Source organism: Pituophis catenifer, unplaced genomic scaffold (assembly GCF_029215685.1).
Source record: "Pituophis catenifer annectens isolate HBS135680 unplaced genomic scaffold, rPitCat1.0.hap2 SCAF_10, whole genome shotgun sequence".
Taxonomy (NCBI): domain Eukaryota; kingdom Metazoa; phylum Chordata; class Lepidosauria; order Squamata; family Colubridae; genus Pituophis; species Pituophis catenifer.
In genome coordinates, this window is record NW_027256890.1 from 19,976,333 (window position 1) to 20,003,102 (window position 26,770).

Below are 26,770 nucleotides of genomic sequence, written 5' to 3' on the forward strand. Positions count from 1 at the left end.
TTTTTTTTTTTTAATTGAAATTTCATCGATGGGGAAACGGGGGGAAGCGAAGGGACGATGTTCCCGTCGTCAATTCCTCTTCCGGCTTTTGCTGACCGTCTTGGCGGGCACGGAGACCGGGGTGGCCATTTGGTAGAGGGTGGAGGAGATCTTCTGGATGTAGTAGAGGGCCACCAGGGAGAAGATTAAGCTGCAAGAGGGGGGAGAGAGAGAGAGAGAGTAGCAAAATTAAGCCGGGTTTTGCTATCTGCAGCCACCGCAGGCCGAGGGAAAAATTTTAAAAGGATTTACTGCTATATTGGCCTCCGAGAAGGAGGAGGAGACCGTTCGGTCAAGGGAAGGTGAGAATGGGTAGAAGGTGGGTAGACAGATAGATGAGTGAGTCCTTCCTTCCTTCCTTCTTCAGCAGGGGGTTGGACTAGAAGACCTCCAAGGTCCCTTCCAACTCGTTATTCTGCTATCCTTCCTTCCTTCTGTTATTTTGCTTTTCATCTTTCCTTTTTCTTCCTTCTTCCTTCTCTCTGCTTGTCTTTGTCTGTCCTTCCTCTGCTTCTATTTCTCCTTCCTTCCTCTTCCTTCCCCTCCAATCCTGCCTTCCCTCATTTCCTTCTTTATCTGCTTCCTTTCTTTTCTTCCATCCGTTTTTTTTTCTCCTTCCTCTATTTTTTCTCCCTTTCTTTCCCTTTGCCCTTCCTATATCTTTCTTTTCCTTCCTCCCTTTGCTTATCTTTCTCCTTCCTTCCTCCCATTTATCCCTTCCTTCTTCCCTCCCTCTGCTCCTTTCTTTCCTTCCTCCCCTCCCATCTATCCCTCCCTCCCTCCCTCTGCTTATCTTTCTTCCTTCCCATTTATCCCTTCCTTTTTCCCTATCTTTCTCCTTCTTTCCTTCCTCCTCTCCCATCTATCCCTCCCTTCGCTTCTTCCTTTCTTCCCATCTATCCCTTCCTTCTTCCCTCTGCTCCTCTTTCCTTTCCTTCCTCCCCTCCCATCTACCCCTTCCTCCCTCCCTCTGCTTATCTTTCTTCCTTCCTTCCCATCTATCCCTTCCTTTTTCCCTCCCTCCCTGCTTATCTTTCTCCTTCCTTCCTTCCTCCTCTCCCATCTATCCCTTCCTCTGCTTCTTTTCCTTCTCTCCCATCCCTTCCTCCTTCCCTCTGCTTCTTTCTCCTTCCTTCCTTCCTCCTCTCCCATCTATCCCTCCCTCCCTCTGCTTATCTTTCTCCTTCCTTCCTTCCCAACTATCCCTTCCCTCCCTCCCTGCTTATCTTGCTCCTTCCTTCCTTCCTTCCTTCCTTCCCATCTATCCCTTCCTCCCTCACCTTATCTTTCTTCCGTCCTTCCTCCTCTCCCATCTATCCCTTCCTCCGCTTCTTCCTTCCTTCCTTCCTCCTCTCCCATCCCTTCCTCCTTCCCTCTGCTTCTTTCTCCTTCCTTCCTTCCTCCTCTCCCATCTATCCCTCCCTCCCTCTGCTTATCTTTCTCCTTCCTTCCTTCCCAACTATCCCTTCCCTCCCTCCCTGCTTATCTTGCTCCTTCCTTCCTTCCTCCCTTCCCATCTATCCCTTCCTCCCTCACCTTATCTTCCTTCCTTCCTTCCTCCTCTCCCATCTATCCCTTCCTTCTTCCCTTCCCTCCCTCTGCTTATCTTTCTCCTTTATCTCCCTTTTTTCCCCTCCCAACAAGGCCTTTCAAAGAATTTAAAAACAAAACAAAAAAAAAAAAACCCCTAGGATTATTATTATTTTGTTTGCTCACATTCCTGATCCCAGGTGGGATTCTTTCTAAACTCTTTTAATTGCCGCAGAGGTGGGCCAAGTATTTGTCTTCTTCCTCCTCCTGCCTTGTTTTTTTTTTTTTAGATTTAAGGCGTGGAGCTCGCCCGTCAATCGTTAAGCCAGGCTGATATTATTCAACCGCCCTTCCGAGACACACAAAAAAACTCTTTCTCCAGATTTCAAGCCAGCCGCTTTCCCGGACGTGCCGAAATTCCAGACCACCCCTTAGCCAGGACTGTTTTGATTCAAGGATCTGTGTCTGGATTCACAGAACAGGAGAAGAGAGCTCAGAAGGGACCTCAAGAGGTCTTCTAGTCCAACCCCCTGCCCAAGCAGGAAACCCTACACCATTTCAGACAAGATAGGCTGTCCAATCTCTTCTTAAAAACCTCCAGGGATGGAGCTCCCCCAACTCCTGAAGGGCAAACAGGAACTGGGCCTGGCTGGTCTAGGGAAGAGAAGGACCAGGGGAGACGGGAGAGCCGTCTTCCAATATTTGAGGGGCTGCCACGGAGAGGAGGAAGGGAGTCAAGCTGTTTTCCAAAGCAGAAGAAAGAAAGAAAGAAAGAAAGGAAGAAAGAAAGAAAGAAAGAAAGAAAGAAAGAAAGAAAGAAAGAAAGAAAGAAAGAAAGAGAAAGGAAGAGGAAGGAAGGAAGGAAGGAAGGAAGGAAGGAAGGAAGGAAGGAAGGAAGGAAGGAAAGGTAGGAGGGAGGGAAGGAAAGAAAGAAAGAAAGAAAGAAAGAAAGAAAGAAAGAAAGAAAGAAAGAAAGAAAGAGGAAGGGAGGAAGGGGGGAAGGAAAGAAAGGTAGAAGGGAGGGACGGAAGGAAAGAAAGAAGAAAGAAATCTGAATGAACCATGGATGGACAGAAGATATGGCTGGTCTAGTGAAGAGAAGGACCAGGGGAGACAGGAGAGCAATGTTCCAATATTTGAGGGGCTGCCACAGACAGGAGGAAGGGGACCAAGCTGTTTTCCAAAGCAGAAGAAAGAAAGAAAGAAAGAAAGAAAGAAAGAAAGAAAGAAAGAAAGAAAGAAAGAAAGAAAGGAAGGAAGGAAGGAAGGAAGGAAGGAAGGAAGGAAGGAAGAAGGGAGGGAGGGAAGGAAAGAAAGAATGAAAGAAAGGAAGGAAGAAAGGAAGGGGGGAAAGAAAGAAAGAAAGAAAGAAAGAAAGAAAGAAAGAAAGAAAGAAAGAAAGGACATCTGAGTGAACCATGGATGGACAGAAGACATGGCTGGTCTAGGGAAGAGAAGGACCAGGGGAGACAGGAGAGCATCTTCCAATATTTGAGGGGCTGCCCCAGAGAGGAGGAAGGGAGTCAAGCTATTTTCCAAAGCAGAAGAAAGAAAGAAAGAGAGAAAGAAAGAAAGGAAGAAAGAGGAAGGAAGGAAGGAAGGTAGGTAGAAGGGAGGGAAGGAAGGAAAGAAAGAAGGAAAGAAAGAAAGGAAGAAAGAGGAAGGGGAGAAGGAAAGAAAGGTAGAAGGGAGGGAGGGAAGGAAAGAGAAAGAAAGGAAGGAAGGAAGGAAGGGATGAAGGAAAGAAAGATAGAAGGGAGGGAGGGAAGGAAAGAGAAAGAAAGAAAGAAAGAAAGAAAGAAAGAAAGAGGGGAGAAAGGAAAGAAAGGTAGAAGAGAGGGAGGGAGGGAAGGAAAGAAAGAAGGAAAGAAAGGAATCTGAGTGAACCATGGATGGACAGAAGACATGGCTAGTCTAGTGAAGAGAAGGACCAGGGGAGACAGGATAGCCATCTTCCAATATTTGAGGGGCTGCCACAGAGAGGAGGAAGGGGGTCAAGCTATTTTCCAAAGCAGAAGGAAGGAAGGAAGGAAGGAAGAAAGGAAGAAAGAAAGAAAGAGGAAGGGAGGAAGGAAGGAAAGAAAGGTAGAAGGGAGGGAGGGAAGGAAAGAGAAAGAAAGGAAGGAAGGAAGGAAGGAAGGAAGGGATGAAGGAAAGAAAGATAGAAGGGAGGGAGGGAAGGAAAGAGAAAGAAAGAAAGAAAGAAAGAGGGGAGAAAGGAAAGAAAGGTAGAAGAGAGGGAGGGAGGGAAGGAAAGAAAGAAGGAAAGAAAGGAATCTGAGTGAACCATGGATGGACAGAAGACATGGCTAGTCTAATGAAAAAAAGGACCAGGGGAGACAGGATAGCCGTCTTCCAATATTTGAGGGGCTGCCACAGAGAGGAGGAAGGGGGTCAAGCTATTTTCCAAAGCAGAAGGAAGGAAGGAAGAAAGGAAGAAAGAAAGAAAGAAAGAGGAAGGGAGGAAGGAAGGAAAGAAAGGTAGAAGGGAGGGAAGGAAAGAAAGAAAGAAAGGAAGGGAGGAAGGAAAGAAAGAAAGGTAGAAGAAGGGGGTCAAGCTATTTTCTAAAAAGCAGAAGAAAGAAACTAGACATCCCCAATTCCTCCAATTCCTCCTCCGCTCATCTTCCTTGCTCTCCTCTGCCCTCTTTCCAGAAAACTGGATGCAGGACCACCAAGTGTGGCATCATTAAGATAAATCCCCCCCACCCCACTTCGATCTCACACATACCCCAGCCCACCTCTGTCCTTACCAAGTAGTGACACACACTCGATGGATAAGCCCTGATGCGAACAGGGCCAGGAGGAGACAGGAAATAACTGTAGACAGGAGGCGGAAGAGAGAGAGAAAAAAAAAAAACAGGTTAAAAATCAGGATAATCCCAATCCTGGAAATTAGAACAGTTGCCAACCGAACAACAAATAATTCAAAAGCTATTTATATGTGCAGAAATGGATAGATTAACTTTAAAATTAAACGATAAGGAAGACTCACAGTATTTCCAAATATGGGAACAGATGGTATGAATGGAGTCTTGGTAGTACAGTGGTCTAAAGCACCCTGTTATTAAGACCAGCTGCCTGCAATTACTGCAGGTTCGAATCTCGCCAGGCTCAAGGTTGACTCAGCCTTCCATCCTTTCTAAGGTGGGTAAAATGAGGACCCGGATTGTGGGGGCAATAAGCTGACTTTGTATAAATATACAAAAGGATGAAGGTTATTGCTTAACGCATTGTAAGCCGCCCTGAGTCTCCGGAGAAGGGCGGCATATAAATCAAATTAAAAAAAAAATGGATTAATCGATGGAAAAAAAAAACTAAAGTCAAATACAGTAAGAAATTAAAGGTAACAAATATACACCCTCATTAAGAAATTAAGATTAATGTATGTATGTATGTATGTATATATATATATATATATATATATATATATATATATATATATATGTTTAAATATTCATATTTATATTAAATATATTAAATATTCATATATATATGAATATATATATATTCATGTTTAAATATTATAAAGAGATAATCCTGTATGTTAGTTTTAGTAGATATGTAATTTAGAACTGTATTTTCTTTTTTAGAGTTAAGGACGCTTTGTACAATTTTTTAATCTTTTTATATTGAATAAAGTTTGTTTTTAAAATTAAAAAAAAAAATCAGGATAATCCGTTTTGAGCCGCTCGAAGCCGCCCACCCCTTCCGCCATTTGACTCACTTTCAGGAAAAACTTTGGCTTGGAAGCCTTTGCCGAAAATCAGACTTTCCAGGTTGTTGAAGGCCTTCGTGGGAATCTCGGGTCAAGGACAATTGTCAAAAAGATTGGAGGTGTTTTGCAACGGTTTTAAGCCGGATGTTTCCTTCTGCCTGGCAGCCCTGGAGAAAAGCTTCGTAAGGTTTTTAAATATATTGGGGGGGGGGTGCCCTCTTTAATAACTTTTTATTAAGGCCGCTGCCCCCAAGCGGAAACTTCAGGTAAATCGAGCAGCGGGTTGGACTAGACAACCTCTGAGGTCCCTTGTTATTCTGTAATCTGGATTTAAAACAACCAGAATTGAGACGGACATTTCTGCGGCTACCAAGACAGTTCTTCGGAGAGTTTTGCTCCATTTTAAGATAAAACACGATAAAACTTACTCGACAACTGTCTCACTTAGCAAACGGGGATCTGGGGCGCAATCGTGGTCATAAATCAAGGACTTAAGCTGTAGCTGTATTCTTTTCCTGCTGCTCCCTTGGAGGGGAAGGGAGACCAGGGGTGAAATCCAGCAGGTTCTGGAGAACTGGTAGCGGAAATTTTGAGTAGTTCGGAGAACCGGTAAATGCCGCCTCTGGCTGGCCCTAGAGTGGGCTGGGAATGGGGATTTTGCAATATCCTTCCCCTGGAATGGGGGTGGGAATGGGGATTTTGTAATATCTTTCCTCCAGGAGTGGGGAAGGAATGGGGATTTCGCAGTATCCTTCCCCTGGAGTGGGCTGGAAATGGGGATTTTGTAATATCTTTCCTCCAGGAGTGGAGAAGGAATGGGGATTTCGTAGTATCCTTCCCCTGGAGTGGGAATGGGGATTTCGCAGTATCCTTCCCCTGGAGTGAGGAGGGAATGGGGATTTTGCAGTATCCTTCCCCTGGAGTGGGGAGGGAATGGAGATTTTGCAGTATCCTTCCCCCTGGAGTGGGCTGGAAATGGGGATTTTGTAGTATCTTTCCTCCAGGAGTGGAGAAGGAATGGGGATTTCGCAGTATCCTTCCCCTGGAGTGGGGTGGGAATGGGGATTTTGTAATATCTTTCCTCCAGGAGCGGGGAAGGAATGGGGATTTCGCAGTATCCTTCCCCTGGAGTGGGGTGGGAATGGGGATTTTGCAGTATCCTTCCCTTGCCATGCCCACCAAGCCACACCCACAGAACCGGTATTAAAAAAAATTGGATTTCACCACTGGGGGGGAGATACACAGACATGGGACAACTTGTCATAGTCAACGTGTTGCGGCCAACTCATCCCAGGCAACTCGCTGCAGTGGGGCAACTCAACGATTCTATTCAATCATTTCAAATAAATAAATTACTATTTGAAATTTTTGCCATTCACATTTCCTTCCGCCCCTCCTTTGGCATCCTTTCATGATTCTGTTCCACCATTTCTTTGATATTGTTGTTGTTAGTTGCGAAGTCGTGTCCGACCCATCGCGACTCCATGGACCACGTTCCTCCAGGCCTTCCTGTCCTCTACCATCCTCTGGAGTCCATTTAAGCTCCCGCTGACGGCTTCGGTGACTCCATCCAGCCACCTCGTTCTCTGCCGTCCCCTTCTCCTTTTGTCCTCCGTCATTCCCAGCATTCGGCTCTTCTCCAGGGAGTCCGTCCTTCTCATTAGGCGGCCAAAGGATTTGAGTTTCCTCTTCAGGATCTAGCTGTCAGGGTTCGAGGTCATCTCAGATAAATTGCATTTCACTCCCCTGCACTCATTGGCCATCTTCCAAGTCACTCTACCCCTCATCTACTGCTCCAGCTCAAAGGAATTTCCCCCCTCCCATCCCATCTCCTAGGGGATATTATCTCCAGGGAAAATAAGTAGGTGAAAAGTCAAGCGTCCCTTTCCAGACGCTTCCGCTTCTCTTTCTTATGTCAGCACTAGAGTAACCGCAGCTTGAAGTGCTGACACTGGCCTACTAAAGAGCAGACAGGGTTGATCTCCTCTAGGACTGACCGGTTGGATCGCCTTGCAGTCCAAGGGATCTCGCAGGAGTCTTCTCCAGCCCCAGAGTTCAACGGCCTCCATTCTTTGGCCTTCTCAGCCTTCCTCATGGTCCAACTTTCACAGCCGTCCATCGCAACTGGGAAAACCACAGCCTTGACGATACGCTCGTTTGTTGGCAGGGTGATTGATGTCTCTGCTTTTTAGTATGCGGTCTAGATTTGCCCATAGCTTTCCTCCCCAGGAGCAAGTGTCTTTTTAATTTCTTGGCTGCAGTCCCCGTCTGCGGCGATCTTGTGAGCCCAGGAAAATAAAATCTGTCACTCCCTCCATTCCTTTTGATATTAGTGCAACTCTTAATTGGCGAATTGTCATGGATTCGACACCCACCCGCACACACACCACACACACACACACACGAGAAAATCAAAGGATACGGTGAGGGAAACAATGAAGAGGGCAGACCCTAAAAGACCCCCTTGGATGGTCAGCCATTCGCTGGAAGCCAGTTGGCGGCTGTACATCTGCATCCCGGTGAAGAGCAGCAAGGATAACAGGGAAGAAAGCACCAGAGATATTCCCGTGCTGACGGCTAGAAAGGACAAAAAGAGACGGTCACGGCCGGTGAGACAATTCGGCGCTAGGAAGGATCCAAAAAATGAGTTAGGTAGGAGGGAATCCGGGCAGCTGCGCAGCCCATGCTAAGCCCTGTTTTGCCACCTTCTTGGAGGGGTCTGGAGGGAACTCCGGCTAATGATGGTTTGTTTGAGGAATGCATCCTGGTTTATCCAGGATTGGGAGAGGAGGGGGGGGGTGTTGTGTCTTCCCGTCCTGGGATCAGGCTGGTGGGGTGCAGCTTTGCACGAGAGCCCAGGCAGACGGGACTCCGGGAAAGCTGCCTCCCTCGAGTAGTTTATATGGCGGGATACAAAATAAAATTTAGCAACGTTGTTCTTTGGCATAAAACTTAGGTTTGTTCCGACATTGTCTGCCAAAAAGAGGCTGGAATATACAGCGTGAAACTCACAAAACTTTGAAAGGATATATGTTTAAATGTGAAATCTTCTAGTTTCATGCAAGTCACAAAGGTTTTCTGCCCTCAATGCCCCCTCTACCCATAATCCCCTATGTCTACAATGCCTCTTAGCCCATAATCCCCTCCATCCACAATGTCTTTTTACCCATAACTCCCTCCACAATGTCCCTCTATCCATAATCCCCTCCATCCACAATGTCTTTTTATCCATAATCCCCTCCACCCACAATGCCTCTTTACCCATAATCCCCTCCATCCGCAATGCCCTTCTACCCATAATCCCCTCCACCCACAATGTCTCTTTATCCATAATCCCCTCCGTGCACAATGCCCCTCTACCCATAATCCCCTCCACCCACAATGTCTTTTTATCCATAATCCTCTCCACCCACAATGCCCCTCTACCCATAGTCCCCTCCATCCATAATATCCCTCTACCCATAATCCCCTCCGTGCACAATACCCCTTTACCCATAATCCCCTTGTACCCACAATGCCCTTTTAGTATGAGAGCAAACAGAACAGCACAAATAGCTCTCTTTGCCCAGGGAAGCGGTGCTGTTTGGGGATGATGGGGATTGTAGTCCAACACAGCTGGAAGGCACCAGTTTTGGGGGATTCTGGGTAATGCCATGGCCTCTTTCATTGGCCTGGCCTTGCCTTGCCCACCCCTGCCAGATTACCCAGGATGCACTTGGATTACTTAATCTGAGGCCCACCTCCCCCCTGCCCAGAGACCACGTTACCCATAATGCCCCGCGCGACGCCCCCCGCTCCGTCCGCCGAGCCAACGACGATTCCCTCCTCGGTTTGAACCAGAGCGTCTCTGTCTGCCTTGCGCATGCGCCACCGGGAAGAGCCTCTTTCTCTCCCCTCCCCAACCACGCTGGAACTTCTTTTTGCGCACGCGCCGGACCGCCCCGGCTGCTAAGCGCAGACGTGTACTTTTTTTTTCTTCCGCGCCTGCGTACAAAAGGAGGAGGGGGAAGCGAGTGAAGCGCCTTGGTACATGCGCGGTGATCGCCTCGTCACTTTAATAGGCGGGAGGGCCTTTTTCAGCGTCCGGCCGCTAGGGGGCCGCGCGCACCCGCACGCCTCTCGAACAAAGCGAGGCGTGACGCGTTGTCGCGGGTTCGAGACCCGCCTCCTCGCTTTTTGCAAAGATTTGGGTGGGTGGGGTGTTGGAATCCTAAAAAAAAAACAAAAAAAAAACAACGTATATTGAATAAAATTTACACGAGTCGCCTTTGCAATCCTCCTTGACCAGCAACGCCTTCCCCATCTCTGCCCTTGCAGAAGAGAAGAGGCACTCTGCGTAGGCTCAGAGGCGGCCTCTCCACCAAGGGCTGTGCAATGCATGCCCGGCTGAGCAACACCTTGTGCAGAAGGCTCCCCCACCGATGCACAACTCCAATGTGGGCGCCCCCCTCTCTCTAAACTTGCAAATTCTTTTGGCTCATCCATCAATCGCGATGCAAAGGGATTCCCCCCCCTCCCTCCTTAAAATGGGTGGGTGGGTGGACTGGAGGGGGGTGGGATGAGCCACTCTTCCCCCCGAGCATGCGCACTCTCCCTTCCTCCCTCCCCACCCCCCCCCACCCCTCCCTACGGATCAGCCCCAGCTGCAATAGACCGAAGCGTTAGCCGGCCGCCGCCGCTGCAGGCGCGGCGCTGGGTGGGTGGGTGGGGGTCCCCGCTGGGAAAAGCATCCCCGCCCCGCTTCCCCGGGAGACATGGCCGAGGGCGACGACCTCCACTCTTTTACCTCCATCATGGATGCCCTCGTCCGGATCAGCGTGAGAAACAAGCCTTTTTTTTGGGGGGGGGGGGGTGTCGGATAGATAGATAGATGGATGGATGGAGGGGGAGGGGCAGCCAAGCAGGACAGGGGCGCCCCTCCCTCTGTGCAATATATGGGGAGATTTGGAGGGGGGGGGGTGGAATTTAAATTTTTTTTGGGGGGACCGGGAGAAAATTCGACAATCCGCTATTGTCTCCGTCGTGGGTAGAAGGAAAGTGGGAGCGTCGCTTCTTCCCCCCCTTTTTTTTTTAATTGCCCCCCCACTCCAGGTGGGTGTTGGCTGAGCCCCCCCAAAAAAATCTGGCGCCTTTCCTAATTCCAACCCCCCCCCCCCATTTTTTCCCCTGGGTGTTTTTCTTCTATTCTCCCTCCGGGGCAAAAAAAAAAAAAAATGAGCAAGGATGCTATGAGCATCCGAGCACAGCCGCCGTCGCCATGGCAACCTCCTCCCTGCCTGCTACCCAGGCCGTGGTCCAGCTCTCTCTCTCTCTCTTTTTCCCCCCTCCCCTCCTCTCTCTCTCTCTCTCTCTCTGCTTTGTCCCCTTTTCCTCCCTTGCCTGCCAGCAAGGAAATGGCACCCCGGCTGAGGGTGGGCAAGGTAAGATTTCTTTTTCCCCACCCTCGCCCACCCACGCGCCCACCCACCAAAGCCCATGCTTCCCAGCCTGGGCTTTGGATGATGGGCCACCACGGGAGGAGAGAGGTGGGTGGGGCTTGGCTGGCTCATTTTGGCTAAAATGGAGAGGATTTTTTTGCTGCGAGAGGAAACTCTTGAATCCCTGGCATGGGTGGTGGTGGGGGGCACATGTGGGTGGGTGGGGGGGCTCAGATGCGGGGAGATCCCGAAAGGAAGGTAGGAGGAAGGATCCAGGAATGGATGCCCTTGAAGGATTCGTGGCAAAGATCAGAGACCGGGCAGTCAGCCGAGATGTTTTGAGAAACGGGGAGTGTGTGTGGGGGGGGGGGATCTTTTCATGCGTGGCGATGGAGGAAAATTAGAGACTGGGGGGGTCAGCGGGTATATTTAGATAGCGGCCTCCGGTCTGCCCTTGATCTTAAGACGGATCCCTGGTGGGAACAAAGTCATTTTTAGATCTTTGGGGAGGGGGGAGAGGGAAATCTGTCAGATTCATTTCTTCTTCTTCTTCTGGAATCCATCGGAACTTGGTCTTTGCAGATAGATTGCTCCTGGACAGGAAAGTTCTCCTAAGGTTTCCTTTCTTTCTTTCTTTCTTTTTTTTATGAAAGAAAAAAAATGTTCTTTTTTTCTGATCCTAGACAGATCCCAGGTTGAGAACAAGGAGAAAGTCATTTTTAAATCTTTGGGTGGGTGGGTGGGTGGGGAATCTGTCAGATTTATTTTCTTCTTCTTCTTCTTCTTCTTCTTCTTCTTCTTCTTCTTCTTCTTCTTCTTCTTCTCCTTCTCCTTCTCCTTCTCCTTCTCCTCCTCCTTTTCCTTCTTCAATCCATCAGAACCTGGTCTTTGCAGATAGATTGCTCCTGGACATGGAAGTTCTCCTAAGGTTGCCTTTTTTTTTTCTTTTATGAAAGAGAGAGAAAGGAAATGTTCTTTTTTTCTGATTGATTGGCTGCATTCCGAAGAGCCTCTTGAAACGCTCTCTTGAGCTGTAAAACATGTCGGGGTTATTCTTAGCAAGCCAAGATGGAGTCCTAATTACTTCGTTGGGTTTATTGTGTGTGTGTGTGTGTGGGGGAATCTGGGGTTCAGCTCCAGCAAAAGCCTGAGGGGCTTCTGGATTGCAAGTCCCATCGTCCTCAGCAGCTGATTTTTCGCTGTTTGCCGGTTTGGTCTAATGGTGAACGCACAAGGCTAGGAAGTGGGAGATGCGAGTTCTAGTCCTGCCTTAGGCATGAAAGCCAATTAGGTGGACTTTGGACCAATCACCAGAAGACTGGGAGTTCTAGTCCCGCCTTAGGCATAAAAGCCAATTAGGTGGACTTCGGACCAATCACCAGGAGACTGGGAGTTCTAGTCCTACCTTAGGCATGAAAACCAAATGGGTGACTGTGGGCCAATCACCAGGAGACTGGGAGTTCAAGTCCCGCCTTAGCCCTGAAAACCAGCTGGACGACCTTGAGCCCATCCATCTCAGCCCAACCCACCTCACCTCACAAGGTTGTCGTTTTTTTGCGGGGTAGAAATAGCAGGAGGAAGGCGTGTTGGATACATTTAGCCACCTTGAATGACTTGTAAACCTAATAAAGGCGGGATTACAAATACATTTTACAAGGACCCCCTATAACAGCTGATCCGATCTCGTGGCGGGTACCAAAATAGAGCACGATTATTTGCAGATTTGGCGCTTTTGGTTTTTTTCCCCCCCTTCCAACTCTCCTCCCTCCTCTTTTCTTTTTCCTTTTCTTTTTTCCCTTTTTTTTTTTTTTTTTTTTTGCAGACGAGCATAAAAAATATGGAGCGAGAACTGCTGTGCCCAGTCTGCAAAGAAATGTACAAGCAACCTCTGGTTTTGCCATGCATGCATAACGTTTGCCACATCTGCGCCACCGAAGTCCTTCTGCAGCAGGGTTACATCTGTCCGGACCCCACCTCGGAGCCAACCTCCCCGGCGTCCACCCCAGCCACACGGAGTCCTCGTTTAGGGCGCCGGATCGTGCCAAAACCGGAGCGGTTAGACCGGCTTCTGAAATCGGGTACTCTTCTTTTGGACTTCCTGTCCGATTGGATCTTTGAAAATACAAGGCAGTCCTTGACTTATGACCGCAATTGGATCCCAGTGTTTCTGGTGCTAAGTAAGACAGTGGCTAAGGGAGGTTCCGCTCCATTTTACGACCCAGTTAAACGAATCCCCTGCCGTCGTTAAGTCAGGAACTTGGTCGTGAGGTGAATCTGGCATCCCCGTTGACTGTCCTTGTCAGACGGTCGCAAAACGGGACCACGGGACGCTGCGACCTCATCATAAATAGGAGTCGGCGTGGGGAGGGGCAAGCGTCTGAATTTTGACCACGTGTTCGCAGGGATCCTAGGTAGAGGCAGATATTTCTCTCTCTCTGGGCACTCTGAGAATATATCTGCTGGGAAAAAAGACTCCGCACTGGTGACAGGAAGGGCATCGGGCCAGTAAACAGTCAGTTCCATTCAGTTGCCCAGATGATGGGGTCGTTAAAAGAGGATTGATCGCAGGGATGCTGCCATGTCGTCAGTGTGAAAAACGGTCCGAAGGTCACTTTTTTCACTTGTAACTTCGAACAGTCGCTAGACGAGCTGTCATAAGTCGAGGACTAGCTATATACGGTTGCCGAGTGTTGAGTCGACAACATCTCGAGGGCACCAAATCCACATTTGGAGAGGAATCCAGAACCAGACAAAAGCAATTGTGGAGAGAGAGAGAGAGAGAAGATCCCTGAACGGATCTTTCCATCAAATTGCTTAGAGATAGACTGCTCCTGCCCGGAGCAGTCCTCCTTTGTCAATCTCCTAAGTAACATCCGGAAAACATATTTCTTCTTTGTAATCATCATAATCATCATCTTTTAACGACCCCATAATTGCTCACGGGGTGGAGTCTGGGCAACTGAAAGGAGCTAGCAGAGTGTTTTTAATGGCCGGATGCCTTTCCTGTTGGCAATGAGGAGTTTTGTTCGGCAGATATATATCCTCATTGTGCCCAGAGAGAGATCCTCTACCTAGGATCGAACTCGCAGCCTCCTGATTGGGAGCTGAGAACTCCGCACCACTCTCCTTTGTAATAATGTTCCCCGTTTTCCATTCCACCCAGGTTTCGGCACGTATCCCGGCCGGAAACGGGGTGGCGTCTTGCACCCCCAGAGCATTCTCTTTCCGTGCCCGCTGTGCCAACGAGACGTGGACCTGGGCGAGCGAGGTTTGGGCAGCCTCTTCCGGAACCTGACGCTGGAACGGGTGGTGGAGCGTTACCGCCACACCATCAATGTCAACGCGGCCATCATGTGCCAGTTCTGCAAGCCGCCGCAGCTGGAAGCCACCAAGGGCTGCACCGAGTGCAGATCCAGCTTTTGCAACGAATGCTTCAAACTCTACCACCCGTGGGGGACGCAGAAAGCGCAGCACGAACCGATCCCTCCGACGCTCACTTTCCGTCCCAAAGTAAGGCTCCCCTCTCGCCTTCGAGGGCTCAAAATGTGCCCCCCCAATTCCTTTCCTGAAGACTAAATGACCTCCCAGGTCCCTTCCAACTCTCTTTTCTGTTTCTATATCTATTTTTATACCTTAGTTCCGAAGGAAAACATTTGTGTTTTCATTTCTTAGATTTGAACACCCCATTCATGTTTTTATTTCGTAAGGTTCGTATTCTACTTTTAGTTCATCTTCTTTTAATAATCCCTTGCGGGGTGGAGTCGGGGCAACTAAATGGAGTTGAGTGTTTACTGGCCGGATGCTGTTCTTGTTGCCAGAGCGGAGTTTTGTTCAGCAGATATATTCTCATTGTGCCCAGAGAGAGAAATATTTGTCTTCTGGGCACGATGAGAATGTATCCGCTGAAAAAAACCCCTCCACATTGGCGACAGGAAGGTTCAAAAACAACGTCTAAGGATCGTCCTCGTTTAGTGACCACAATTGGCGAAATAAAACCACAACGGACAATCTTCCTTCCAGCTTTCTTTTGCTTAACAAAGGTCACAAACACGAGGATTGGCTGACAAATTACTTTTTCATCAGCGTTGTAACTGCAGACGGATGTTCTTTGCAGGGTTTGCTGTGTCCCGAACACCGAGAAGAAGTCACTCATTACTGTAAAACCTGCCAGCATTTGGTGTGCCAGTTGTGTCGAGTTCGTCGCACGCACGCGAGTCATAAAATCACGCCTGTGCTCAGCGCCTACCAGGCTCTTAAGGTGAGAATTTTGTAGAAGCTCATATTTTTTTCCCCCGTCTCCGAGTCCTTGACGTTTTAATCGGCCACCAAATAGAAACACAATTATTACACAATCTTTGGAAGGGACCTGGAGTGGATTATGGGAACACATCTCCTGTTTTTTTTTCCGTGCAACTAAACCAAAGCAGGAAACGTCTTAAAATGTCCTCTATAATAATAAAATAGCGATTTTTTTTCTTTGCAAGGTGTTGACTTTGACGCCAAATCCGATATTATTATTATTATTATTATTGCCAAATGAGAGTTTTCAGATGAGTTTTAATCCTCGGGATCAGGAGTGAAATCCAGCAGGTTCTAACAGGTTCTGGAGAACCGGTAGCGGAAATTTTGAGTAGTTCGGAGAACGGGCAAATACCACTTCTGGCTGGCCCCAGAATGGAGTGGGAATGGAGATTTTGCAATATCCTTCCCCCAGAAGGGGAGGGAATGGAAATTTTGCAGTATCCTTCCCTTGGAGTGTGGAGGGAATGGAGATTTTGCAATATCCTTCCCCTGCCACGCCCACCAAGCCACACCCACAGAACCGGTAGGGAAAAATTTTGGATTTCACCCCTGCTCGGGATTAACAGGGAGGCCATGATACGATGTCATCCAGATTTCCAGAAAGGGAGGGAGGGAAGGATTGGATTCCAGAGGAGCAAGAGACAACTCAGTTCAGAAAGTTAGTGTATGAGAAAGTGGGTGAAGACAGCTCCTTCTCAATAGTTCCCATAGTACAGTAATGGCTAACCTTTTTTTCTTCGGATGCCAAAAGCACGCGTGACAGCGCGCGCACGTGTCAGCACCCATACTGCAATGCGTTCCCCCCGCGCATGCATTGCATGACCCCCTACGCTCCCCCGTGCATGTGCATGTGACCCCCCTATGACCTCTCCCCCCCGCATATGTGTGTGAGGGGTGGTGTCAGGTTTCGATATCGTCTTCAAATAAAATAAATTGCATTTCCAAACAGATAGTCTTTGAAGAAATCTTTCATTTTATTAAGCACGACAATCTGCCCCGGATCGTGGCGTAGCCAACTCTGACTTCCTGACCCCAAACCTTCCCTTTCCGTTCCCCAATTCTCTGCGTCTCATTGGCCATCTTCCAAATCACTCTCCCCATATCTACTGCTTCAGCTCCCAGGAATGTCCCCCCTCCCATCTCATCTCCTAGGGGATATTATCTTCAGGGAAAATAAGTAGGTGAGAAGTCAAGCGTCCTCTTGCCAGCTGCCCCCCTCTTCTCCTTCTTATGTCAGCACTAGAGTAAATGCAGGTTGAAGTGCTGACAGGTGGGACTCAAAAAGTTAGCAACCTGCATCACAACGGGATGGGGGGCCGTTTTCGCCTGCCCCCCCCAGTCTCTGGAGGCTATCCTTTTGGAACTTCTGGGAGGCCTGTTTTTTGCCCTCCCCAGGCGCTGGAGGTTTTCTCCGAGCCTCTGGTGGGGGGGGCGAAAACAGCCTCCCCTGGGCTCTGGAGCCCTCCAGAGGCCAGAAACGGGGCCGTTTCTGCACTTCCGGAACGTGTGTGCCACTCCCACCACGCTGCCCCCATCCGCCACACATGTATGCAAATCTCACACATACACCCCACTCCCTGCGCATCCCGAAAATCAGCTGGCCGGCGGGAGGCATGCACGCATGCGCAGTGGACATGTGATAGGTTCGCCATCACAGCCATAGTATGTCCTCTTTTTGGAGGTCGTGTTAGCATGCTTTAGCTCGGTACGATTCTGTCCCTGGGTGAAAAAACGATAAATCTTCTTAGAAGAATCGCCGAGGGATTTTCTTGGGTTTTGGAGCCTGATAGAGATCAGGGGTCTGTAGGATCACTCCCGCTGCCCAGTTACGTCACTCTATTTTTTTCTCGCTCGCAGGAAAAATTGACGAAAAGCCTAACTTATATCCTGAGCAATCAAGACACGGTGCAGTCACAAATCAACGAATTAGAAGAGACTCTTCGACTCACGGAGGTAACGTTGCTTTTCGTTGTTATTTTGTTGGGGTGAAAATCCAGCAGGTTCTGACAGGTTCTGGAGAACCGGTAGCGGAAATTTTGAGTAGTTCGGAGAACCGGCAAATGCCACCTCTGGCTGGCCCCAGAGTGGGGTGGGAATGGGGATTTTGCAGTATCCTTCTCCCAGGAGTGGGGTGGGAATGGGGATTTTGCAGTATCCTTCTCCCAGGAGCGGGGAGGGAATGGGGATTTTGCAGTATCTTTCCCCTGGAGTGAGGTGGGAATGGGGATTTTGCAGTATCCTTCTTCCAGGAGTGGGGAGGGAAAGGGGATTTTGCAGTATTCTTCCCCAGGAGTGGGGAGGGAATGGGGATTTTGCAGTATCCTTCTCTCAGGAGTGGGGAGGGAATGGGGATTTTGCAGTATCTTCCCCCAGGAGTGGGGTGGGAATGGGGATTTTGCAGTATCCTTCCCTCAGGAGTGGGGAGGGAATGGGGATTTTGCAGTATCCTTCCCCTGGAGTGAGGTGGGAATGGGGATTTTGCAGTATCCTTCCCCTGGAGTGAGGTGAGAATGGGGATTTTGCAGTATCCTTCCCCCAGGAGTGGGGAGGGAATGGGGATTTTCCAGTATCCTTCCCTTGGAGTGGGGGGGAATGGGGATTTTGCAGTATCCTTCTCCTGGAGTGGGGAGGGAATGGGGATTTTCCAATATCCTTTCCCTGGAGTGGGGTGGGAATGGGGATTTTGCAGTAACCTTCATTGTGCGTCTCTCCCCCCCTTTCCCCTCCCCGTATTGTCAAGTTGTCAAATTTCCTCGCAGGTGAATGGCACTCAGGCGAAGGAAGAGATCATAAGGTTGATGAACAATTTAAGCAGCCTGCTGGATGAGAAGCGATCCGCCCTGCTTAACGCCATCGAAGATTGTCGCCAAGACCGGGTCGGTCGCCTACAAACTCAGCTGCAGGAACATCAGGCCATGATGGAAAATTCTGGAATGGTAGGCTACTCACAAGAAGTCTTGAAGGAAACCGACCAGCCCTGTTTCGTCCAGGCCGCCAAGCAGCTTCATCACAGGTGCGTTTTGCCAAAAAACAGCAAAAAACAACAACAACCCCAAAACCCATTGGGGAGGCTGGATTCACTTAGCGACCGTCTGATCCGCTTAATGACTGTACGATCCCACTGTCGGTGATTGCGGTAAGTCATTTTGCCAGTTGGATTCACTTAACAACCCTCTGATTTGCTTAACAACGGTACGATCCCACTGTCGGTGATCGTGGTAAGTCATTTTGCGGGCGGGATTCATTTAACGGCCATCTGATTCGCTTAACAACTGTATGAATCCACTGTCGGTGATTGCGGTAAGTCATTTTGCGGGCTGGATTCACTTAGCGGCTGTGTTTCGCTTAACAACTGTACGATTCCACTGTCAGTCACGGCGGTCGTAAGTCGAGTCGGACTTGATTTGATGACACATTTTTAACAGCGGTAAAAATTGATCAAATCAGGTCCGACTCGACTTAGGACCGTCCTGACTTCATAGTGGAAAATTCGGACCCAATTGTGGTCATAAGTTGAGGGACTGCCTGTACAGTGTCAATGTATGTGTATATAGTTAGTCCTCGGCTTAACGACAATTCATTTAGTGACCGTTGAAGGTCACGACGACACTGAAAAAAGTGATGGTTTTTCCAAATTCACTCGACCAACGTCTCACTTAGTGACAGAAAGTTTGGGGCTCCATTGTGGCCGTAAGTCGAGGACTTCCTGTACAATATAAATGTGCGTGTGTATTGTCTCTCACAATCCAGTAAGTGATGGTGGTTTATCTATATTCAGAGACTAATTTTTTTTCCCCCCTGATTCTTGATTTATTTTTCCTGCTCTCATCTGGGCTGCTCCGCCTTTACGACAGGATCCTCAGAGCGACCGATTCCCTTCAGGCGTTCCGGCCAGCGGCCAGTGCCTCCTTCAGCCAATTCCAGGTGGACGTGAGCCGAGAAGTGAAGCTGCTTACAGACCTAATTTTTATTAAAGGTGCGTCAAAAGCCGTCATTAAATGATGCTTGGCCTTCTTCCTTCCGGCTACGACAAAAATTTTAATTTCTCTCCCCCCAAAATTAAAATGGCAGTTTATAGATTAGTGGCCAACTACGGCTTCCATTTCTGACAGACATTTCTTAAAATCTGCCCTGTTTCTATGGCCGCCGTCATCGTTTTCAAGTCGCTACAGGCGGTCCTCGTTTAGCGACTGCCTCCTTTTAGCGACCATTCGCAGTGACGACCCGTGACGAGAAAGTAACCTTGCAACCATTCCTCGCATCGAAGACCTTCGCAGGTCTTGTAAAGCAAACAGATCATTAGCACGGTCGACGTTCTACTTAGCGACTGCCTCGTTTAACGGCCCCGTTGTTGGTTCCCACGGCGGTCGCTAAACGAGGATGACCTGTAACTGTCAGGCGTGCTGGTTGTTACCAATATAGTTTCAGAGTGCTTTGCACGGGGTTGTAAGTACCCGTGTAGATTTCTCAACCTTGGCGATTTTAAGATGTGTGGACTTCGACTCCCAGAATTCCCCAGCCAGTCAGGTCAAAGTCTATACATCTTCCCCTTCTGGCTGGGGAATTCTGGGAGTTGAAGTCCACTCATCTTAAAGCATGCAGGCTAGGGAATTCTGGGAGTTGAAATCCACCTCTCTTAAAGCATGCAGGCTGGGGGATTCTGGGAGTTGAAGTCCATCCCCTCTTAAAACAAGCTGGCTGGGGAATTCTGGGAGTGGAAGTCCACCTCTCTTAAAACAGGCTGGCTGGGGGATTCTGGGAGTTGAAGTCCACCCCTCTTAAAACAGGCTGGCTGGGGGATTCTGGGAGTTGAAGTCCACCCCTCTTAAAACAGGCTGGCTGGGGGATTCTGGGAGTTGAAGTTCACCCCTCTTAAAACAGGCTGGCTGGGGGATTCTGGGAGTTGAACTTCACCCCTCTTAAAGCATGCTGGCTGGGGGATTCTGGGAGTTGAAGTCCACCCCTCTTAAAACAAGCTGGCTGGGGGATTCTGGGAGTTGAAGTCCACCCCTCTTAAAACAAGCTGGCTGGGGGATTCTGGGAGTTGAAGTCCATCCCATCTTAAAACAAGCTGGCTGGGGGATTCTGGGAGTTGAAGTCCACCCCTCTTAAAACAGGCTGGCTGGGGGATTCTGGGAGTTGAAGTCCACCCCTCTTAAAGTTGCCAAGGTTGGGAATCGCTGCTGTAGATCAAAAGACTTGAATATCTCAAGAGTTTCCTGCAACTGGAGTGCCAACTCTGTACTGTGAGCCTCTCGGGGCACGTACTGTGTTGTTTTTTTGTTGTGTTGTGTATATGTGTTGCATGACCTGTGGAAGAGCGGAAAGACCTTGGAGCCTGGAACCGTCGGCGTGGTGGTGAGTCCACCTTGGCCCTTACCTGTCCCTCACCTGCGGACAGGAGTACCTGAAATCCTTTCCGATGCTTTGATTCCCATCGCTTGTATCATTTGTAATTCTCAGGGTCCCTTCGCCCCAGCCAGCCAGCTTCCCTCTTTCTCCCCTGGCCCGGATGCGATCCATAATCCACAGCCGGCCCCAAGTTCGAGCCACAGAGCCTGCCCACCCCACGGCCCAATTCTCTGAGGTGTTTTTGGCCGTTGACTGACCTATTCATCACCGAAGGGGATCGCACGGCCCTCGGACGCTGCGCCCGTCCTAAATACGGGGTCCGTTGCCAAGCACCTGAATCGTGAAATACACGGGGCTACTGCCGCGGGTGTACGTCCGAGAAACTCGCTTTTTTTCCCAGGGCCGTGGTAACTCCCAACGGTCGCTAAACGAGCGGTCGCAAGTCGGGAACGGCCCGTAGTTTCGAAATGGATTGATGTAGGGCAAAACGACAGCTACTAGAGCTTTCGGTAGACAGCGGGAATCCTGGTTGTTTTGGCTCCCACGGGAACCGTGTTGGAGATCACGAGTTTAATTTTGGTTTCCTGCCGGGTCGAAGCCCGCCCGCCGCCCACCCCACCACGGCCCACTCCTGCCAGGTGCGTGGCTGTTGACCCCTCTGCTTTACCTCTCTTTGTTTATAGGCTGGGTCTGCTGCTGAGACATCACCGCAGTTAAAACTGAGGCAAGTCACGTCCCACTCCACCGATCCCGTCCCGCCCCGATCCTTCTCCCCCTCCCCACACTTCTCTTTCTTCTCCTCAACCCTTCCATTGCATCCATCCCTGCCTCTCCCTTCTCCCTTCCCGTCCTCAGACCTTCGTTTTGGGACCTTATTTCAAAGACCTTGTTGAAATAAACATTCTAGTCCTCATGAAGGCCGGAAGAGCTTCCGCGAGGGCTTAGAATGCTGGAATGCTTATTTGCACCAAGAGTTTCCGATCGAAAGTGTTCTGAAGGCTTTTCCTACCCGCCACGGCTCCCTGCAGTTCCCCTCGGTGGCCTCTCCCTAAGTTTTGCGAAACAAACAAACCATGGCTTAGTTTGTCAAAATTTTTGTTAGCCTGGTTCGGTTGGACTGAACTTGGGTGGGACGGGTTCCTCCAGTGATCTTCTCGGCAGTGAAAACCTGGTTGTGGAGTTCCCAAAAGAAGGCAAAGCGAGGTTAGATATGATTGAGAGAGAGGGAATGGAGTACCAGAGAATGGGCACCAACAGGTGGCTGGCACAAAAAACCCCACCCCATGTCATTCTTGCTTTGGTGTCCTGTTGCCAAGTCTTTCATATTGACATCTTCAAGACTTGCTTTCCCCAACCTGACGCTCTGTATAAACGTAGGCCACCGGTACCCATTATCCTCTCCACCAGCAGGGCCATGCTAGGGGTGCATTATGGGACCTGTAGTTCAACAGAACCTCTTGTCCTTCTGTACGGTGCGAGTTCCAAAGCCTTGACTTATTTGCAGATTTAATCAGATGGCAGAGCAAAAAGTGCCTTCGCGTAACCAGCTAAAGGCACCCCTAAGTGCAAAAGATAAGCTTACTTCTAATCATCATCTGTTGCTTGCTGACTTCCTGTAAATCCATGGCTTAATTTATTTGGGACAAAACAACAACCACCAGGGAGTCCGGTAGACGACGGGAATCCTGGTTATTTTGGCCTCCACGGGAACCGTGTTGGAGCTAAAAAGCTTAATTTTGATTAGTTTCAATGGTGTCCCAAATCCTTTCCTTTATTTTCGGCATCTCTCCTCCCGTATCCTTGCACCCTTCTCTTGTTTTTCTCACTCTCCGTCTCTCTCTCTCTTCCCTCCTCCGCCTCTTCCTCTGATTTTTTCCCCGACTTGCACTCAGTCTCTTGTGCCCCCCCGGATTCTTCTCAGCAGCTTGCCTATCCCCCTTGATTCTTGTCCCTCTCCCCTTCCGATGTTCCTCCGCGGAACATGCCCGTTTCTTCTCCGTACTTCGGGACCTCGTACCTGGTCGTCTGCGGTCAGTCCGCAAAGCGCTCGGCTGCGCCGTGCAGCCCGTGGTCTGACATCGCGCGCCTTCCTCTCTCTCTCTCCTCTCCCCTCCCGTTGCAGCCCCGGAGGCTCCTGTGATCGACACGCAGCGGACGTACGCCTACGACCAGATCTTCCTCTGCTGGCGCCTGCCGCAGCATTCACCAGCCGCCTGGCACTACACGGTGGAGTTCCGGCGGGCCGAGCCCAAGGGCAAGGCGCTCAAACTGTGGCAGAGACGGGAAGAGGTCCGAGGCACGAGCGCCGTTGTGGAGTACGTGGACACGGATAGCGTTTACGTGCTGCGCGTCCGAGGATACAACAAAGCTGGCTTCGGAGACTACAGCGAGGATATCTACCTCCGTACGCCGCCTGCACCCGGTAAACCCTCCTTTCTCGTTTTCCTCGTCTCGCGTTTTTCCTTTTTCCAGTGCTGTTGTAACTTTGAACAGTCACACAACGGATGGTTGTAAGTTGAACACTACAGTAGCGGCCAAAATTGTGGAAACCTTTTGGGAAAAGTGTATTTTCTAAAACTAGCTAATAACACCACTTTTTTTGGGGAGTAGTACCATAAAATTATATATCCATGGAAAGATAATTTAATCAAGAATGTAATGAAATAATTTTTAGGAAGGATTTGCTATTAGAATAGCAGTTGCGGTATAAAGAAGAAAAGTGAAACACGTAGAAAAAACGAGATATACAAAAATGATATACAAAAATATTTCGTTGGGTATTTTGAATGACGGCCTTCCAATGAAATTGTGTGCATGTGCGCAAGCTGGAGCACCCGGAACCTGAGGACCAACTGGCTGGCGCACGCACGCCTGTTTTTTCAGGCTGTTTTTGGGCCGTTTTCAGGCCTGTTTTTGAGCCGTTTTCAGGCCATTTTTCAGGTCATTTTCAGGCTGTTTTTGGGCTGTTTTCAAGTCTGTTTTGGGGCCGTTTTTCAGGCTGTTTTTGAGCCGTTTTCAGGCCTGTTTGGGGGTCGTTTTTCAGGCTGTTTTTGAGCCGTTTTCAGGCTGTTTTTCAGGTCATTTTCAGGCTGTTTTTGGGCTGTTTTCAGGCCTGTTTTTGGGCCGTTTTTCAGGCTGTTTTTGGGCCGTTTTCAGGCCTGTTTTGGGGCCGTTTTTCAGGCCTGTTTTTGGGCCGTTTTCAGGCCATTTTTCAGGTCATTTTCAGGCTGTTTTTGGGCTGTTTTCAAGTCTGTTTTTGAGCCGTTTTCAGGCTGTTTTTCAGGTCATTTTCAGGCTGTTTTTGGGCTGTTTTCAGGCCTGTTTTGGGGCTGTTTTTCAGGCTGTTTTTGGGCTGTTTTCAGGCTGTTTTGGGGCTGTTTTCAGGCCTGTTTTGGGGCCGTTTTTCAGGCTGTTTTTGGGCCGTTTTCAGGCCTGTTTTGGGCCGTTTTCAGGCCTGTTTTTGAGCCATATTCAGGCTGTTTTTCAGGTCATTTTCAGGCCATTTTCATGCCTGTTTTAGGGCCATTTTCAGGCTGTTTTTCCAGCCATTTTCATGCCTGGTTTTTGGCCATTTTTTGGCCGTTTTCAGGCCATTTTCCAGGCTATTTTGGGGGCGTTTTCGGGCCATTTTGAGGCTGTTTTTCTGGCCATTTTCATGCCTGTTTTTTGGCCGTTTTTCGACCGTTTTTTGGGCCATTTTGAGGCTGTTTTTCTGGTCATTTTCATGCTTGTTTTTTGGCCATTTTTCAGGCTGTTTGGGGGCCATTTTCAGGCCTGTTTTTGGGGCCATTTTTTGGGCCATTTTCAGACCATTTTCCGGCGCTCTGGCACTTGCGAAGACCAGCTGGCTGGCATACATGTGCACGCCGGAAACCAGAAGTGCAGCTGGCAACGGCACACGTACCCACAGAGAGGGCTCTGCGTGCCACCTGTGGCACGCGTGCCATAGGTTCCCCATCCTGTGTTTAGGCTCTTCCTATATTCTCACAGCTCCTGTTCTCATATGGTTTAGGCTCTTCCTAATTCTTTGTTCCTCGCTTTCTTCTCCCATCCCCTCTTCCTTCCCCCAAGTGCTGAATTTCTTTCTGGACAATCGGTGGGGTTTCAACCGAGAACGCCTGGCCATTAGCAAGGACCAGCGAGCGGTCCGCAGCGTTCCCGGTCTTCCCATGCTGTTTGCCGCCGAGCGTTTGATGACCAGCTGCCATCTCTCCGTTGACCTGGTGATCGGCGACGTGGCGGTCACTCAAGGACGCAGCTATTGGGCCTGTTGCGTGGATCCCAGTTCCTACCTGGTCAAAGTCGGCGTAGGGCTGGAGAGCAAGCTGCAGGAATGGTTCCAGGTGCCCCAAGACGTGACGAGCCCCAGGTGAGCATATATTCAGAAAGGCAGAGAAGGAATTAAGTTTAGAACTTGTTCAATCACAACTCTGAAGATCTAGAACGGTGTGTGTGGGCGTGGCCATGTTGTGGATTTAATAAGACCAACGCAACTTTTCAGGGTTAGCCAGAGACATTGTATATTGCGCAATAGGTTCAAAGCTCGTTCGTACATGAAGCGTTGAACAAAGACAGAAATTAGCTACAATGGTTTTTATACCCTTCTAAGACAAAGGATTCTGTTAACTCGGCAGTTTATGTGATCATATACATTTGTCATATTTAATTGACACTTCCCAATTACTAAGTTTTACATTTTTCTTTGCCAACAGTCATAATTCTTTTTGTAAATTACTGAAGCATAGATTCAGATTATCTCTTGTTGATATTACATGTGGTCATCCTTTGATCTGTTTTAACCTTCAAACAAATATCTCTATCTCTGGCAACTGAGGGGCCCCTCTTGTGAATGTTTCTACTTCAAAGGAATTCTCTCCTTTCAACTGGAGATAATTGGCTTCCCTCAAACAAGCACATTTCCTTCTTACAATACTATGAATAAAGAGGGCCCTTCAGTGATCATCCAGCTGGACCCGCATTTACCTACATTAGCCATGGTGGGCGTGGAGTAGTCAGCCTCCTGCACCATGGGGTGGGGGGCATTTTTTCCCTCCCTGGGCTCCGGATGCTTTTCTCGAGCCTCCGGGAAGGTGAAAACGGCCTCCCCAAGCTCCAAAGGCCCTCTGGAGGCCGAAAACTTCAGGTAGGCCCGTTTTTCACCCTCCCTGAGCCTCCGCAGGCATCCTGCACTTACCAACATCCGAAACGGGCCGTGTGGAGACTCCTGGGAGCGGCAGGACAGGATGGGTGGGGATTTGGGGGTTCTCCGAACTGCATAGAATCTTAGCTAGAGATTCTCCCAAACCCCTACGAACCACCAGCAGCCTACCCTTGCTTCTGTCCTTCCAAGATCGGTAAAACGAGGACCCAGATTGTTGGGGGGCAAGATGCTGACTCTGTAAACCGCTTAGAGAAGGCTGTGAAGCACTGTGAAGCTGTATATAAGTCTAAGGGCTATGGCTATTTCCTTCCTTCCTTCCTTCCTTCCTTCCTTCCTTCCTTCCTTCTTCCCTTCCTTCCTTCCTTCCTTTCCTTACTTACTCCTTCCTTCCTTCCTTCCTTCCTTCCTTCCTTCCTTCCTTCCTTCCTTCCTTCCTTCCTTCCTTCCTTCCTTCCTTCCCAGCGGTTAGAAAGCAGTATTGCAGGCTAACTCTGCCCACTCTCTGCCAGGAGTTCGAATCTCACTGGCTCCAGGTTGACTCAGCCTTCCGTCCTTCCGAGGTCCTTAAAACGAGGACCCAGATTGTTGGGGGGGCAAGAGGCTGACTCTGTAAACCGCTTACAGAGGGCTGTAAAGCACCGTGAAGCGGTATATAAGGGCTATCGCTATTGCTAATCACCGTGGCAAGCAAGGTCGTAAAAGGGGGCAAAGCTCACTTAACAACCATCTCATTGAGCAACAGAAATGTTGGGCTTAATTGTGATGTAAATTGGGTTGCTCTTTTCGACTGCGAAAATGAATGAACCGAGAATGGACGTTTTGCTTTTCCTTTCAAGAATCTGTATTTTACCTCGAATCATTTTTCTCCGGCTCAGGTACGATCCGGATAGCGGGCACGACAGCGGTGCTGAGGATACCACGTTGGAGTCATCGCCGCCCTTCGCCTTCCTGACCATCGGCATGGGCAAGATCCTCCTTTCCCACGGAGTGTCGCTGACCTCTCGGGATCCCGGCAATTCCACCGTGCCGCTGCCTCCCCGCGTTGGCATCTGTCTCGACTACGAGCACAGCAAAGTGACGTTCTTCGACGCCGTCTCCTTCCGCAGCCTATGGGAGTGCGGGGTAGACTGCTCGGGGCCCGTCTGCCCGGCCTTCTGCTTCATCGGCGGCGGCGCCTTGCACCTTCAAGAGCTGGTGGTCAGCCGTCAGGAACGGAAAGTAACCATCAGCGGCTTCTCGAAGCTGGACTGA

At 49.4% G+C, this 26,770-nt stretch overlaps 2 protein-coding genes across 3 annotated transcripts; one reads left to right on the forward strand and one right to left on the reverse strand.

The window, feature by feature from the left end:
* On the reverse strand, positions 1-9,187 carry KRTCAP2 (keratinocyte associated protein 2). The gene is made up of 5 exons (XM_070950799.1): positions 9,055-9,187; positions 7,710-7,864; positions 5,297-5,360; positions 4,323-4,389; positions 1-190 (listed from the first exon to the last, which is right to left on the reverse strand). The coding sequence occupies exons 1-5, from the start codon at positions 9,149-9,151 to the stop codon at positions 70-72; spliced, it is 504 nt and encodes a 167-aa protein (XP_070806900.1). The 5' UTR covers positions 9,152-9,187; the 3' UTR covers positions 1-69.
* Positions 9,188-10,041: 854 nt separating this feature from the next.
* Positions 10,042-26,770, forward strand: TRIM46 (tripartite motif containing 46). 2 transcript variants are annotated; one of them, XM_070950642.1, is made up of 10 exons: positions 10,042-10,104; positions 12,527-12,782; positions 13,868-14,214; positions 14,819-14,962; positions 16,864-16,959; positions 17,766-18,019; positions 18,861-18,982; positions 22,481-22,780; positions 24,430-24,727; positions 26,395-26,770. In XM_070950642.1, exons 1-10 carry the CDS (start codon positions 10,042-10,044, stop codon positions 26,768-26,770), a joined length of 2,256 nt encoding a protein of 751 aa, XP_070806743.1. The 2 variants fall into 2 exon arrangements, with proteins under 2 accessions (XP_070806743.1, XP_070806744.1); XM_070950643.1 differs by lacking the exon at positions 24,430-24,727 and having other exon boundaries at positions 26,395-26,471.

Bases quoted from the DNA above. Each gene is read 5' to 3' on its own strand.
- KRTCAP2 (XM_070950799.1), bottom strand. From the start codon at position 9,151: ATGCGCAAGGCAGACAGAGACGCTCTGGTTCAAACCGAGGAGGGAATC. The intron at 5,361-7,709 runs GTATCCTTTGAT...ATTCCCACGAAG, and splicing joins TCTTCATTGTTTCCCTCACC to GCCTTCAACAACCTGGAAAG. The intron at 4,390-5,296 runs GTGAGTCAAATG...TCCTGTCTACAG, and splicing joins AGCCAAAGTTTTTCCTGAAA to TTATTTCCTGTCTCCTCCTG.
- TRIM46 (XM_070950642.1), top strand. From the start codon at position 10,042: ATGGCCGAGGGCGACGACCTCCACTCTTTTACCTCCATCATGGATGCC. The intron at 12,783-13,867 runs GTACTCTTCTTT...CATTCCACCCAG, and splicing joins AGACCGGCTTCTGAAATCGG to GTTTCGGCACGTATCCCGGC. The intron at 22,781-24,429 runs GTAAACCCTCCT...CCTTCCCCCAAG, and splicing joins CCGTACGCCGCCTGCACCCG to TGCTGAATTTCTTTCTGGAC.